Here is a 17,555-nt window from a genome sequence, read left to right on the forward strand (position 1 = left end):
TATGTTTTCTGTTGATTTCGTCATAACAATAAAAATCTGAGCTAACTCCATATTCCAGAAGTACTTTCTGCAAACTTAAACAAAACTGAGACTTATATTTTCAATCCAGACGTCTACAGGTGGGCACTTGTTAAAGGTGGGACTAGCTACAACCAGTTTCTAGTGAGATCAGTTAGATCTTTTAAATATTAACATCATCAAAAGTCACAGGATGATTTCATGCTTTCTTCATTTCCACAGAAATAGCGGAATAAACAATTTTAAAGAATGAAAATTAGAGAAACATAGAAATTATTACTTGAGATTATTATTTATTATTTAGAAACTTACGGAAGCTGACACTAATCTGGAAGAGCCAACTAATGCTCAGCACGAAGAGAACCCGTAATATTATCTCCAAGTTGTCTGGCCTAGTATGTGTCTTTTACTTGGGGGAAAAGACCCATGTGTACATACGGATGTTAGATGTTAAACTCCATTAATGATAACTGAAAGGGAGCAATTTAATTTTATTATTCAATATTGTACTCCTTTTTAAAGACTCAGCACAAATGTTAAGAAACATTCACTGAACACGTATATTTTTTATACTCGAGTGATGCAGAGAAAGACAGCAAATGGGATTCTTTCTAGCCTGAGACACAGCAAGAGGGAAAGCAGCATTGTGAATTCTGCCCTGACAAGCAAACCAGAGGATCACATTGCAAAGCTGCCCTCCAGGAAGCCTGTAGGAGAAACACAAGCCTATCACCTCTTGATTTCATTTATCGGTCACAGATAATGCCTGTAGGCAAATGAAGATATAGTTAAAAAATTATCTTTTTGATAGTAATTATACCAAGGTAATTACTATCTTATTGACAGTAATTCTGGCCCAGAAAGTCATTTTCCTTGCATGTACTGAAGTAAAGGGAAGTAACTGATAGAGTCAGGGTCGAAGGAATTATTTTTCCAGCTGGATCACTTCTCCAACTACGTTCACTACACAGTCAGACAAACACTTGTACCAACACAACAGAGAAGACTGGACATTTTATTAAATGGTCCAAGAAAGACTCTACAAATATGCAATTAGTATCAATACAAAAACATTCTACTTGGTGTCACACCAGTTACCTCTTTTTTTTTTCTTTTTACATTGACAGTGGTTGGGACACAGAGCTGACTCAGATTTGGGATTGAAACCTTGTTCTGAGAAACATTCAGGGGTTAAAAGTTTCTGTAGCAGTTACAACTGTTCCACAGTGAAAACACAGCAGAAAACCACACAGTGCTGCTGTCCATATCCTTTCTCTTCAGTAACAATTCCCAAGTCCAAGAGGTAAAAATCTGAACAACACAGTAGTATATACTTTACAATTTAGCATTTGTATGGTGTTATATATGGTACTGACACCAGATTTTTCTCCAGAAGAGGCAAATGAAAACCATAAGTAAAAAGTTAGTCTCTAAACTAAAATAAATGGAAGTTAGCACATTCCACAAAAATTGAAGATTCACCTAAATTAACTACGTAAAAGATAAAAACTCACACATCCCAAAGAAAAACATTAATACTAGTAAATTACTTTTCAGTTCCTTTTAAAGCATCTACTGGAGGCTAGAGTGTATCTGAAAAGTGCCCAGTTCTCTCCACAGACTTCAAAACGCAAGTTGAGATTGGAAAAATATAGCTGTCTACAGTGTAAAAGGAACCATAAGTTAAATGAATTTCACCTGTATAGACGAAACTGGCAGGATCTTCCCTAACCTGATTGCAGAAACTTTTCAGATGAACGTGGTTCATTCTTGCTTTACACTTGCGCTGATTTATGGATTACTTGATACCTCTATGAGATATGATCTCTTCTCTCACAAGGGTAATGACTTCAGAATCTCACTATGTCAAGGTAGTGACTTGTGTTTACTTCAACAGAGTCTTCAGCCTACCTACCAGTCAGGAAGATCACTTGATTGCTGTCGTTCTGTTTTCTTCTAATGGTTTGGGTTCTGAGACCAGTTCCAGGAGGACAAAAAGGAAGCAGATGGTGAGGTTGAAGGCAGTCTAAGCACTCCAGCACTAGGAAGTGTCTATGACTTGTCCAAAGACTTCCAGGAAACAGTTACAGTAAAAAGAGATGAAGCAGCAACCACCACTAATCTTTACACTCTGAGGCACAGCTGCAGTCAAATGTTCTAGACTTGGTTTTCTTATATCCAAGCAACTACCCTTTTAAGCTCTTAGAGGTAGACCCTTCCTCCAGATCCCAACTTCCCTTGCCTTGAAGGCAAAAGAGGACTAGGACATAATCTGCTGATGCACTGCCTGCATCTTGCTCTGCAGACCCTTTCTGTCCACTTTCAGCCATGAAAAAAGGCGATGCCTGTGAGGACAGTGAGATTTGGCAGTGATATCTCTACCGTGAATCAAGAATAAAAGCCTCAGTGATGTATTCAGTAATGTGAGAATGAAGGATGAAAAGTTTTTTCTTTTGTTTCCTTTAACATTTCTTACAGTATTTTCATGTCTCAGATCAGGAACCATAACAGATGAGTCTGATAAAAGGCAGTGGGGGAACTGGGTAGCAAACATGGAAATTTCGACAGAAATGCTTAGTCATATGTGAAGTTAGACTTGGAAGTGTTCGTTCTGGATAGTTCTAAGGAAGTAAGACTGACAACAGTTTAAGCAGGAAAATGAAAAAAAAAAAAATCTAGTTTCAATGGCTGAAGCATTAACTTGCTGCTGAGGACTACAGGTCTGATGTGCCAATACCTTTATAGGGTGCTGAGGTAAGCCCTTGCAATTAATGATTCCCAGGCCTCCAAACAACATTGGTCTAATTTATATGAACTATTGCTATATAAAGACAGCTACATTATCTCTTCTGTGACCAACAGCATATCATATGGAGAAAAGTATTCAAAAGAGACCCCATATGAAACAAAATACCACGTGAATGCTCTGTGGTCTCAGGGTTCTAACACTGCAAAATCACTGAATGATTTGGCTTGGAAAGGACCTTTAAATATCCTCTAGTTCCAACCTCCTGCCATGGACAGGGATTTTATGACTTCTTTATAAAGAAAAAAAAGGTTTATTATGAAGTTTATAAAGGTTTATAAGTGTGGAGGGAAGTCTGTGACCCACTTCATATTATATGGGAAAAGGTTAATTCTGCTCAACAGCGTGCTGTGTCCTTAGTTATCTGATTATATGTACCATTCCAGGGGTGGCTTGTTTTAATAGTTCATTTATTTTTCTCCAAGTGCAGCTTTTGAAATTGAATGTTTTGATGCCTTTCTTAGAAGTAGATAGCATCAGACCCCTTGTGTGAGGGCAAACACAGGACCACAATGAGAACATCCAGTTACACACACCCAAGATATTCTCTGAAGCATGAAGGTTATGAGATACAAAGGAACGGATGTTAGAAACAAAAACATTCATTAAGCATAGCTATCCCCTTCTGAATTTTGTACTATCCCCTGAAGTATTTAATATTGGACAGAGTTTGAAGTAACCATACATATTTCACTTGATTCATGATGCCAGACAGAAGAGACATAGAATCCTCTCTACCATTCATCAGTTCAGAGCTACCCATAAAAACTGGGTAAATAGCAAGGAATGTAACAGTTAAGAGAGGCCTATTTCAGTTCAAGATTCAGCAGTCTTTCAGAAATAATTAGGGAGCCACATTCAAGATAACTTAACACTCAACATATTTAATACTTCAAATTAATAGGGGATCTCAAGAAAGAGGAAGTTAAGTAGCATGAACCAATCCATCTATTGGGTCAAAACAGCATTAATCTTATGAAAAGAAAAGGCATTAGTATTTTATATTACTCTCAGTACATTTCTGTTTGTTGTAAATTTTACTAACAGTATCAAATGATCAGGAAACATAAATAATGCATGAATCTCTAAAACAAAAATGCTTATTTAAACAGAAACAGTGTAAATTCAACAAAAGCAGAAGGAAATTATTTGAAGTAAGTTCCACTGACAAAGATCCAAACATTCACACAAAATTAAATTAAGGCAAACCTTTATTGTTCCCTAATAATCATTAGGAAATATGAGTAATTATTTTACATTCCCTGGTGGCTTGCTGCTGAAGTCATTGGAAAGGCAGCAGGGATGAATCTGACTTTTATCTGACTTTTTATCCTATTGGTACACTATTTGTAAAACCTAGGAGTGAGAATACACCATTAACCAACAGCATCATTAACAACAACATCAAATGACATACACTAATGCTGTATATTATAAAAAGTTTCTTATGAGTTATTATTTCCTCTAATTGTGTTTTAAGAGGAATTATTTGGTGCATACCTCTGTTGTTTTTTTTTTTTTCTCCTGTTTTTTAAAGACTGCTACTCAATTCTTCTGCATCAGCAAATAAAAGATGAGGACAAAATATATTTACCCATAATAATCACCATTTTATTACTGCTGCCAATAATAATCGGTGCAAAGCTTTAGGCAACAGAATATTTATTTATGTAAGACACAGTTATATTTAATCTTACAATTCAATGCTTTTTTTCCCCAATAATATTATTCATATTATCTCGTTTCATTATCTTCTTCCAAAGAAAACAAAACCAAGTCCCTTTTGGTTCCTTATGTAAGGACAGAAGATTTACTAAGCACCTCTTAGACTATTTTCTGTACCATTAGAAATAATTGTGTATTCAGCAGGAAAGCACTCCAGCACATCTCTCTGCATTCACTAAAACACAATAATAAGTTTACCTCTGAAGAATTTAACAGGCAGTTACCAGAGCTACTCAGATAAGAAATAAATTAATAATATGAATCTGTACTTTCCACATTTGAATCTGATTCATGCACCCATATGCATGTTTGCCAGAATCATAAATTAATAATATATAAAATTCAAGGTTGGGAAACAAAATCATTAGTTAGTAAATAAAACCAATGTCTGTCACTCCATATTCCCATATAGCCAGTATTCACTGATACAAAACTGTCTTTTATTATCACACACTTCAAGGATTAAAAGGAGGTTTTAAATTGAATGATGAAGTGTATCCGTAAACAGTCATAATCCTATGACTGTAGCTGTTTTGTTCCAAGTCATTTTTACAAAATATCAAAAAGAACAAACAATATTCCATATTTATATTTACTTTTGCAAGTATTTTTGTGCAAAAGTAAAGGAAATCAATTTCTTAAAGTCCTGCATGCCTTTTCTCAAGCTTTCCAGTCAGCTGACAACTTTCTCTAAAATCATGACTAATCTGCAGACTGCCTGGCACGAAGTGCTTCCAGAAGAGGAATCAAAGTGTACACATAATGCTCCAGACTTCCTTGGAAATGGGAAAAAAAACGTTTTGAAGATTTCACAGTGAAATCACAAAACTGTGAAGCAGAAAACTCTTATTACAAGCTATCTGTTCAGCATCCAGCATGGCACGCTGATCCTAACAGGGACCTCTATATTCTATGATGGCCTGTACAGAACTTCAGTAAGAGATCTGGAGAATCACAAAGGTGCCACTTTTTGGATTGCTTTTCTTTTCCTTTTTTTTTTTTTTAAGCCCTTACAACAAAGATGTATACCATAGAATTCTAAGACATACATTCATTAAAGTAAGAAAAGCTGCAAATTAATGGGTTTCATTTTCTTTTCCAATATGGGCAGAGTGCCAAGAGACCCTGTACTTTGTCTCTAAATACATCCTCCTTCCCACCTTTTATTTTTCTGTATTCAGGTCACCAGGGAAGGGCAGATCCAGACCCCATCTTTAAGTAAGTACACTGCACTTCAGCAGGACCTCTGATGTGAAGGACAGTAGGAAGTCAGTACAGCAACAATACTTTGGCTACTTTTGCTGAGTATTTAGAACTTGGTGATCTCAGGCTAGAACAATAAATAGTGCACTCCAGGTATAGTACACACAGTGGAAAGCATTTCTATCATGTAAATGCCATCATAGTGTGACTCTCTGGGCATAAACTGAGGGGAAAAAAAAGAAAAAAGAAGCAAACTCCTTTTCACTTATGAAATTAGCCCCTAAAGAAGGGATTGAGCACAGGAACTATGTAGAGATCTAGACAGAACAATATTATACTATTTATTTTCTCAAGACTCAGGTTCTCATTTTTGCATTTGGCTCCGACATGGCCAACTATTTAAGGAAACTTAACCTGAAGAAAAATTAAATAAATTCCAGCAACTGGCAGACCAAACATTTTAAAAAACAAAAAATGCTGCATTTGCTGAATTTTCTTATGCTAATATTACTGCCATGATAACTGTATCTTCATGATGCTCTCAGCACACACATTCAGTTTGAAAAGAACGATGTTTTCAAACTCAGTGAAAAGCTATGTGAATGATTTCCCAAGTGCAGAGTCTCTACACATGAACGCTATTTGCCACTTTATTTGCAATGATCTGATGACTGCATTCTACTAAACTCACAGCAATTTGTAAAATATTCTTCCATAAGACTGAAATCTCATCTGAGTCTCTGACCGTGCAATGGGATCCAACAGCTCAGCTCTTCAATCCATGCATACCCACTGTCACACCAAAATAAAACAGTATCTATTTACACACTGGAGGGAAGTGATGCCATCCAGAGGGACCTGGACAGGTTGGAAAGGAGTGCCTGTGCAAACTTCATGAGGTTCAACAAGACCAAGTGCAAGGTCCTGCATCTGAGCTGGGGCAAACCCAGTAACAAATACAGGTTGGGTGGAGAATGGATTGAGAGCAACCATGAGGAGAAGGACCTCAGGGTGTTTGTTGATGAGAAGGTCAACATGAGCTGGCAATGTGCGCTTGCAGCCCAGAAAGCCAACCATATCCTGGGCTGCACCAAAAGCAGCGTGGCCAGCGGGATGAGGGAGGTGATTCTTCCCCTCTGCACTGCTCTCGTGAGGCCCCACCTGGAGCCCTGCATTCAGCTCTTGGGCCCCCAGCACAAGAAGGACATGGATGTGTTAGAATGAATCCAGAGAAGGGCCACGAAGATGATCAAGGGGCTGGAGCACTTCTCCTATGGAGATTGACTGAAGGAGTTGGGGTTGTTCAGCCTGGAGAAGACAAGGCTCCCGGGAGACCTTACAGCGGCCTGCCAGTAGCTAAAGGGGGCTACAGGAAAGCTGGGGAGGGACTCTTTGTCAGGGAGTGTAGGGATAGGACAAGGGCTTTAAGTTAAGAGTGGAGATTTAGACTGGATATTAGGAATAAATTCATCAGTCAGAGGGTGCTGAGGCACTGAAATAGGTTGCCCATGGGAGTTGTGGAAGTCCTGTCCCTGGGGCTGGAACTAAATGATCTTTAAGGTCCCTTCCTAAGCCATTCTATGATTCTGTTTGTTTGTTTTTCACTTTAGAAAATTAATGTCTCTTCCCCTTTTACTCCAATGGCCTTGCTACGAGATATGAAGCAAAACATTACATGAAGAGATCAAATTATAAACCACAGAGAAGCCAGAAACTTCTAAATGTGCCAAAGGAATGAATCATCTGAGGGGGAAAAAAAATCAAAAAAAAGAATGAAATCAAGGGAAATTATGTACACGTATCAGGAAAGACTAACCAGTTTAAAAAATAAAATGTTCACATCTTCATTGCTTTTCCTTTTTCTAATAGTTAGCTCAAAATAATCTTTAACCTAAACTGGAAAGCTATTCATCTAAAACATTGTTTAACTAACTAACTAATGTGTGTTCTGGTAAACATGTTTTAAGACGGTAAATTCTGAACACTCACCTTCCCACACTCCCCTCTCTGTACCAGATACCCAGCATGAATAAAAAAATACATCAACCAAAAAATTTTTGGCATCAACCAAAAAAATTTTCCATTTTATCACTTTAGGTGAAAGTAACTATGCAATTCTACCACATAAATGTTTATGATTTTGCCACTTTAAAATATGTATGTAAACAGAAATAGTGGGAGACCTATCTATGGTTTGATGCTCCTAGAAATAAGAGAGCCTTATGTAAGCCTCTTCTTGGATTAATAAATTTCCCCCTAATATGAGTCAGAAAAAAATTTTCCTCACCTCCCTAAGTACTCACAAGAAGAAGGAAAACAAGGATAGACAGTCATTGAATGGATTTGAGTTGGTTAATCTTTCACAATATTTAAAAAAAACCTACTAACGTTAATCCTTACAAATCTTCTTTATTCATGACTGACTTCCATGGAAGTAAAAATGTAGTTGCATTGTTTATCTGTAACTTTTTAAAAATACTTCTAAGAGTATTCACAGAGTATTCACTTCTAAGAGTATTCACACTTCAAACTTCTTTAACAAAGTAACGTGAAGAGGAATGTAAATGAAAGCATAATGGAGATTCAGCTCTATGGAAACGAAGGGAATACAAATAATATAACAAAGGACAAATCTGACAGGTTTGATCTATAAATTATTGTGCATGAGTTTCTCAGAGGTGATGGATTTGGTCTCTTTTCCTAACACTTACCATGTTTTAATTACTATTATATGTTCACTGGACAATACTCAAAAAAGCATTTCATTAAACAAAAATACCAATCTTTTCAATTTTCAGGTATTTGTTTAGTGTTTACTCCATTGCTAACAAGTGAAGATGTGGAAAAGGAAAGGTAAAGCAACATTAAAAGCCTATTGCAGGAAAAAAAAGTGAAAAAATAATTTTTAGATTGGTGCAGTGTATTTGGCTGAACAATCCATTAAAAATTGCTGAAGTCTGTGTTAGCACATTTCTGCCTTTACACAACTTCAAATGATTCTTATGAAATGCTTCACACTAACTGCCCAAATAAAATAAAAATCAGAAGCACTTCAGGAGAAGTGGAAGAAGTACTGTTTTACATAGAAAGAGGGCCAATGAAAAAGATTTTTGCCAGCAAACTTACCAGTCGTCTCCTTTCCTCTTCAACAGCAATCAGGAGCCGAGCAAACTCTTTCAGTGACTGAGCTGAAAAAAAGTCAAGAAAAAATGTCCAGGTCAACATTACACTTCAAGACCAGTTAAGTCCGCTAACTGGACTGATGTTGTAGTGACAAGATACAGTTCTTATACAGTATTTCCCTGCAATCCGTAGTCATTAAATGAAGCACAGACTGAAGCGAGCAGCAGGTTAACAACAAGTAAAAAACAAAAGAAAAGAATCTGAGTCATAAGAGTTGCATATTTAAAAAACACAGTTTTAAAAGGTACATGGCAAACTGATTATCATGAAACGTGCCAAGATCAGTCTCAAAACAAAGATTCACACATTCAGCCACAACGTTTACTTTTGCAGTCTCTTTCTGCTGCTTGAGTGCTAACAAAAATCTTGGGTTTCTCCAATTACAGTGCGGCAACAAAAAATTACAAAGAACAATGAAAAATATTCAGGCAAAATATTGAAAGTAAAGATTTTAGACAAATTCTGCTACAATTGTAAGAGAAGCTTTCCTCAAAATTGCCTTCAAGTATGAGTCAAAGGGCTATTCTGGAAATCAACAGAAACGTAATGAAAGTATTAACCCATACAACTAGGCAAGAAAATTGAAAATGCTTCAAAAATTGTTAAGGCTTCATTCAATGAAACAAGTGGTGCAAATCTCTCTACAAAACTCCTATCTGGCTATTTATGTTACTTTTTCAAGGGAATACGGGTTATTCAGAATTCAGCATCACTGTTCCACAGACAAAAAAGCCAGAGAAGAATCTCAGGTGAAAAGCAAAATAGCTCTCTTGACCTTCTCCTGATGCGTAAGCAGTAATTGCTGCCAACGACAGGATGCTGCATTTGACGTTTGATATCTCTGATCTCAGAATACACATTCATTACCCCTACAGCTTCCCAAAACAAACTCAAGATGATCTAAATCACTTTCTAAATAGGAGGGAAGTGATGTGTGTTAAAAAATTGTAACATAATTTGTAGAATTTCCTAAAAGAACAGGCTTGAAAGGAAGAAGAAGAAGTCTTCACAGCTAACTAGCACACACTGGTGAAGGTATGCTAACAGAGCTCTTGTCCTCTTTACTATTGTACTGGGTTTACATGGCAAAGTTTTGGTAGCAGAAGGGCTGCAGGGGTGGCATTTGTGAGTGACCGTGAAGGAGCGGCGGAGACGAAGTGTGAGGGACTGACCGCAGCCCCCATTCCCCTACGCTGCTTGGGGAGAGGAGGTGGAAGAGGGTGGATGGAGTTTTAGTTTGTTTTTAGTTCTCACTGCCCTCCTAGTCTGCTAGCAGTAGACAGTAAATAATATTAATCTCCCTATGCTGAGTGTGTTTTGCCTGTGATGGTAACTGGGAAGTGATCTCCCTGTCTTTATCTCAGCCCTTGAGCCTTTTTTCATCAAATTTTCTCACCTTGTTCCATTGAGCAGGGGGAGTGAGAGAGTGATAGAGCTTATCTGTCTATCAACGTGAAACCACCACAACTATTTTTCTATCTTAAATGTTTTTACCAAATTTGTCACTAACAATATGGCTTCAGCCCCTTAATAGAGTACATCTTCTGGAGGATCCACTATGTTCCTTTACTTAAGAGGAAACAAGTATCTAGCTTGCCCTAAGTCTATTTTCAGCATACGCGAGTTGCTACTTAGTTTCTGGACCATACCCAAATTTTTGTTATCCTTTATCCCATCTGGCCCTTGCAGAGGTCACCCTTGCATTCTTCTTGTTCTCTTTTAACTTTTACAGCTGAAGAACATTTCACTGTTTGTTCCAATTTCTTCTGCAAGACCTTACATAGTTTATTTTTTGCAGCTGTAATGGTATACCTGCACATCCTGACCTCTAATTCATTCTTTGCTGACAAATCCTTCCCATCATTACTCATGAACTTTTCATTTAGTCCAAATACACCTGGTAATTTAGACAGTTGTCCTGTTGGGTCTTGAACCTTTTCCTTTAAGATTTTCCCTCAGATCACAAATACCAGAAAATAAATTTTGGCACCTTTATAAGTAAGTGAAATCCTAGTCCTCTTGTACAAGCTTTTTAACTCATCTTACGTCTTCATAATAAAACCTTAGTCTGCTATCAGCTAAATTAACTTATTCAATTATAATCAACTCATAACATCACATCTGTCAAAAACAAGTAAAGAAATACATGATTAACTGACTGGTTAAGTTACCTAATAAGAAAATTGCAGAGAGAAGCTCTGAGTAGAAGGACCTGGGGGCATTGGTTGATGAGAAGCTCAACATGAGCCAGCAACGTGCACTTGCAGCCCAGAAAGCCAACCGTATCACGGGCTGCATCAAAAGCAGCATGGCCAGCGGGGTGAGGGAGGTGATTCTCCCCCTCTGCACTGCTCTCGTGAGACCCACCTGGAGTACTACATTCAGCCATGGGGCTCCCACCAAAAGAAGGACATGGATGCGTTGGAATGAGTCCAGAGGAGGGTCACGAAGATGATCAAGGGGCTGGAGCACTTCTATAAAGACAGGCTCAGGGAGTTGGGGTTGTTCAGCCTGGAGAAGGGAAGGCTCCGGGGAGACCTTACAGCGGACTGCCAGTACCTAAAAGGGGGCTACAGGAAAGCTGGGGAAGGACTCTCTGTCAGGGGGTATAGAGATAGGACAAAGAGTAGTAGCTTTAAACTAAAAGAGGGGAGATTTAGATTAGATATTCAGAATATATTCATTAGTCAGAGGGTGGTGAGGCCCTGGCACAAGTTGCCCAGAGAAGCTGTGGATGCCCCATCCCTGGAGGTGTTCAAGGCCAGGCTGGATGGGGCTTTGAGCAACCTGACCTGGTGGGTTCCGACCCCCAAACCCCTTGATCTTTAAGGTTCCTTCCAACCTAAACTATTCTATGCTTCTGTAAAATCTGTTGACTGTTATGTAAAATATCGATGTACCCATTACCAAACCCTACGACCAAAATAAACAACTAGCCAAACCCACAAATTATTTACTATTTTCATACTGGTACCTCCTTAAATTTAAGGAAAAACTATCCTTGCCTGTAGAAAACAGGACAGAGCTAGTCCCTCCTTTCTTGCACATGTGGCTGAGTGATTCTTTACCCACCATTAAAAAAAATAATCTTTTCAAATAAACTAGATAAACATGTTGTTTGATTTTTATTACCTATTCAGGGAATTAGGAGGCACTTTAGAAAAACAGCTGATTTTCTAGTAAAGCCAGTAAGATAAATTGTTTCCAGATTATTTCAGTGAAATAATTGGTAATTTTTAACCGCAAGATGATGTGTTACTGCAGTCACATGTTAAAACTCCATTCCCCTCTCCTTTTTTGTGTTTTATTGTGGAGCCACTTACAATGACAGAACTATTTCAAAGAGAAATTATCATGCCAAACATTATATCTTTGTGAGGACAGCAGATCCCAAACCTCCTGAAACTGAAGTTTTCCCTACCCACATCAAGCCTTATGGTGCTTTTCCCTTAAGGTTCTGATCACATCATTTTTTTTTCATCATCATCTGTAATACAAAAGTTAACATTTAACACCTTTCAGCAACCAAGCACAAATATTACCAATTCCCAGCCCCATGATATGAACAGGAAATAAAATATGCTCTCTGGTCAGACAACATTCCATATTTTAAGAACAAAAAGCTACTTAGAAAAAGAATAGTAGAAGAACAGTAGGATGTTGAAACCGGGCAGAAGGATGGCAGAAAACTGTGAGGAGTGGGGGGGGAGGGGAAAAAAAAAGCAGAAAAAGCAGTAAAAGAAGCTTTTGATGCATCTTAACAAATCCTCTTAATTTCATGGTATAACTATTGTTTTTTAATTTCTAAGTCAAAACTTCTGCTTAGAGTATAAGAACATACTCTGCAAGTGTGCAAATCTATATTAGTATGTTATACATTGAGGAAATCTCACAGTACTAATTAACATACAGTACTAATTAACATACAGCGCCTCAGCTAAAGACTGAGAAGCTGCTGCCATCCTCCCATCCCCAGTGTCTCACTTTTGGGTGGGATTAAAAAGGTCAAAGGTTCATCGTGAGCACAGAAACTACACACTTCAGCAGCACTAAGGCAAGTTACTTCCCTGACCCCAGAAACACCCTTGCTGCAGAGACATCTTAACATTGGTACAGACTACACTGCTGCTGTTCATTGCCCAACACTCACATTCGTTTCCTTTTTGCTTCCCAGCACAGGAGGTGCAAAGGGGAAAACACTCAGCACATTGTGTAATTCAGAGAGCACTGAAGGATGCACTACCTGCAGACAGACAGTGCTCAGTAGCGGGGATGTCCCTGGTGACCTCACTGGCTCTTCTATCCTTGCAACGACACAAAAAAGCTTTTACCACCACTAGCTACCCTACAGTACCAACGAGTATCGCAGTACTTGTGAATCTTTTATAGTATAACACCCTTCTTCCTATACATTCCCCACTCAGTCTGAGCTCACTGTAAGGCAGGGTATGTCCCCACATAACTTCATCTGTGTTGGAGGCTGCAGCAGGAGGTAGTAAAGGGAGGGCAAGACAATCCTTGCTCCTGTATCTCCCCAGCCCCTTTTCCCTTCTCCCCTCCCTCCTTTCCCTCAGACCACTTGTAGTTGTATATATATTACAGTTCTGCCTCATTTGTGGACTCGGCTGGACAGACAGAGGTGCACAAAGCAGCCTCCATCATGGGGCATCAGGACTCCTGTGAGAAGCTAGCCTGGGCAGGCAGACATCCCTAGGAGAACTCAGCAGTGGTGGTGTTTCGCTCCACAGAGAACAAGAAACTAACAAATATTTAAAAAATAATATCTTGAGACACTTTGTGTAGTTAAAAGACATAAGACCTCAAAATCAGAATTGCATGTGTTAAACATGGCCCATTCCAGTCAGTCAGTCCGTGAATTCCACACAAACATCACAACCTTCCCTTACTAACTGCAACTCGCAGTTTTGAACCAGTATAGGCTTGGAGGAATTAAAATGAACTTTGTAAATATAAAAGGGGGTGAGAGGGAATAAGAGTCAAGTTACTTTACAAGAGGAAATGCCGTGGGAACGTGCTGATAAGAAATAAATCCTGAAAACATATTGATAATGTAGAGTACAGTATGTAACCTAAAATTTTTAATATTAAGGTATTTTTAATTATTTTCACAAAGCAATTGTTATTGGTAGGCTGTTTAAGTAAAACAAAGTGCTGCCTTAATCAAGTTAGTAACACTTTATTCCCCCAAAGTCATTAGCTTACATAATCCAAATAGTTTTACAGTCTGCTTTTTATTTAAGGGCTATTCAAAGGATTTGTAAGATACACTTGGCATTAAGATGGAAACGATGTCTGTGAAAAGCAACTCCCAACAAGTAAAAACAATTGTATATTTACCCTGCTGTATACTTGTGGTCTCATTCATCACAATTAAAACAGGTCACCAGCTGTTTTCTCTGGAGTGTTCCCAACCCAGCAATAATTTGCTGCAAATTTTTCCTTGTTTAGGAGAAATAGCTCCTGTTATTTTATTTAAAAAAAAAAAAAAAGTTTGCTTCCATATGAAGCAAATGAATTAAACAGTACCACCAGCTTAAACCATAATGGTGTAGATCAGCAATGTCCTTCTCTGCAAAACTGAGTGTTCTTTGTTTTAATCCTGATCATTTCAAACATACCGTATGGCTCTAGAAACGTCTCCACTTGGATATTTAAAAGAGAACCAAAGCTTAGTGTAGGACTGAGGGAGACAAAAAAAAAAGGATAAAAATTCCTTTATCTGAATTTATAAAATGCATATTATCAAGAATATACTTTCATGATTTAGAATTCTCATCTACTGCATCAGAATCAACTCTGTGGTTCACAAGGAAAAAAAAATTACTTAATAATTTTTATGAACTTTGTTATATACTTGTGTAGAGAACACATCACCTTGAAACAACATGCCTGGGGACACTACTGAAGCTACTCTATTGATAATTAGTTTAATACTACAGTACAGTGTTGCACTGCACTGTTCATGTTACATTCATTAGCTTTGAGTCTGTCTAGATTTAATGAGTAAAGGAAAGCAACACATATGAAACCCAGAAGTAGTTTTATATGACCTGTACCTAATTCAAAGATATAAAACCAAGTTTGCAAGGTAATGTTCAACCGAAGATAGAACGAAAAGTTACATGGAAGACAGAATAAAAATAAATGCTTTTTGTGTGTGAAATGGACAGTTCATTTAACTTACCTATACTGACCATTTTAAATAATGTACAGACAATTTTCAAAAACTCCAAAGTACACTAAACAATATTTTATAGTATTTTAAGCAGCTATCACCATTATCTTCAGGCATGTGAATGCCAGGATGGAATAAATATACATACAGAAATACGTCTTGCTGTCTTATCAGTGAGAGAATCCAGTTCAGTGAAGGTGTAAAAAAAAGTGCAAGCCTAGAAGAAATTTTCTTACATCTTCTTGATCTGACTGAGGCAATGACAGCACAGGGCTGTTCCTTGCACCCAGACACTGGCAGGAAGGTCAGCCAAGTGCATCCTCTCTCCAGAACCGGTCACCGCTAGCGCAGACATGCTACAACAGGCTCTGAGCTCCTGCTGGAGCACGAACATCAACTAACGCCTCCGAGGGAGTTCTCCTCAGTAAGTAATGTATTACTAAATCAGAAATCAAGACGGACATAAGACCCACAAGAAAATTTCCTAAGGATTAATGTTAATTTACTAGACTTCAGTGACAAAGCAGAATAGACATAAGATCCCCATGAGTAGGTGGGAGGGCTGGGAGATGAAACTTTCTTTTCCAGTTCTGAAATGAAAGTAAATACATTATTAAATAGTTACTATTTCACAGACACAGTTCCAGAGCTTTTAATGACTAGCCTTATTTGCAGCCACAAATGCTATTTCAAGCACTTTTTCAAAAGCCACAACATCAAATAAAATTTCCTTCTCTCTTTCTGTGGCTTTAAGCCATACTGAAAAAGCACAGGGAAGGGAAGGAAAAAAAAAAAGTAGGGTAAAGGGAGCAACAGATGGTTTCCTAAGCAGACAGGAGAAAAAAAAAAAAAAGATTTCAGATTAACACTGGCAGGCCACCACAAGTATCTGGAATAAAGACTCAATCTGCTTTCTCAGTACTTTATACCTAACACAAACTTTGAATGTCATAAAAGCCACGTGGGACTTGCAGCATATCTCTGAAGGTAACTAAATGGTATGTCTCAAAATGTCACCACTGTGGCAAGTTTTCAATGTGCCAAAATGTAAATCCAAAGGAGAACTGTCTTGAAATAAGGCCCCAAAAGTGCACCGTTCTCTTTGTTTTTCAGTATGTTGACTACAAATTTAAATACAGCCCTGTCTGGCAGGGCACAGACTTCCTTTAGCTCCATCAAATCTGGACTGATTTACCAATTCTTTTTTGTCCTTTATTCTACTGAATGAAGCCTAAAATATTGGAAACATACAGCTATCTACAGCTTTGAAAGGAAATTCAGGTGCAGTTTAACCTAAAAGGAATGAGTTGCAGGATCAGCGCCTTAGCCTGCAAACTCACGGCATAAAGAATAAATTATGCAATTTATGAATATTTTATAACTAATGCTGAGTGGGCCTGAGTCGTGCTGTAGTAAAACTAACAAAATAGTAGTGTAAAACAACTGTAACGTATTCCTACAAGAAATGCTACTTTTTTATAAACATATTTTCAGGAAAGGTATATTTAAATAAGTATACACCTGCTGAATCTTCCCAATTATTGCTCATGTTTTCATTTTCCTTGGCTGCTTCTATTTCTTCTGCCACTTCTATATCCAGGGTTCCATTTCGCTCACTTTTCAAGTGGCAACATTTTTGGAGAAACTTCAGTTCAGAAGACTGAGATCTGTACCATAAATAATATTTACTGGGAAATCAGAGGAGAAGACAAATGAAGAAGAAAAGAGGACAAAGTGGACAGGATTTGAAACTGTTGTTTATTTTGCTAATTTCATTGTCTTCTGGGTTCAATTTCTCAGATATTAGAGGAAACTGAGTAACTGCTTTTTTTGATAAGGCTTAAAGTAATATTGTTTGTGCATTTACGTTAATTCCAGTTTGTAAACTAACAGCACGTCTGATAACCTCTAGCTTTTGGCAGAACAGTGGTATCAAAAGAGAAGTTATGTTAGAAATTTCCTCCATGAAAACCAAAAAAGGTGGGGGGGGGATGGGGGAGAATAGCAAAACAATGGTTCATCTCTTTATCGGGTTTCAGTATTGTTTAACTTTGGAAAAATAATATTGGAATGGCTTTCTTATCCTCCATTTGGTTTCTTTTATTTCCCTAATCTGGGTATCAGATTTTATGGATCTGTAATAAGGACCTCATGCATTCCTTCAGTCTGTGTTTACATTTACCACAGCCTCCAAAAAGAATAGAAACAAAGCTATTTGTACCTTCTTGTAACACAGTGAAATATACTTCTTGTAGTAAAACACAGGCTGAAGGAAAGATTCAACCGTACAGGTTTTAAAACAACATGGAAATACCCCGACAGACACCCTCAAATTGACAGCAAATTCTGCCAGCAGACAGTGGTTTGAATTCACAGTCCCAATAACCACAAATTGCCTTGAAGAATTCCATTGTGGGAAGGTAC

At 37.8% G+C, this 17,555-nt stretch overlaps 1 protein-coding gene across 1 annotated transcript in view; it reads right to left on the reverse strand.

The window, feature by feature from the left end:
• Window positions 1-17,555, reverse strand: part of ARHGAP42 (Rho GTPase activating protein 42) — a 169,112-nt gene that overhangs the window by 100,625 nt on the left and 50,932 nt on the right. The window contains 1 exon segment of the mRNA XM_040544183.1: window positions 8,879-8,940. Within this exon segment, the coding sequence (XP_040400117.1) occupies window positions 8,879-8,940 (62 nt within the window).

Source organism: Cygnus olor, chromosome 1 (assembly GCF_009769625.2).
Source record: "Cygnus olor isolate bCygOlo1 chromosome 1, bCygOlo1.pri.v2, whole genome shotgun sequence".
NCBI classification, from domain to species: Eukaryota; Metazoa; Chordata; class Aves; order Anseriformes; family Anatidae; genus Cygnus; species Cygnus olor.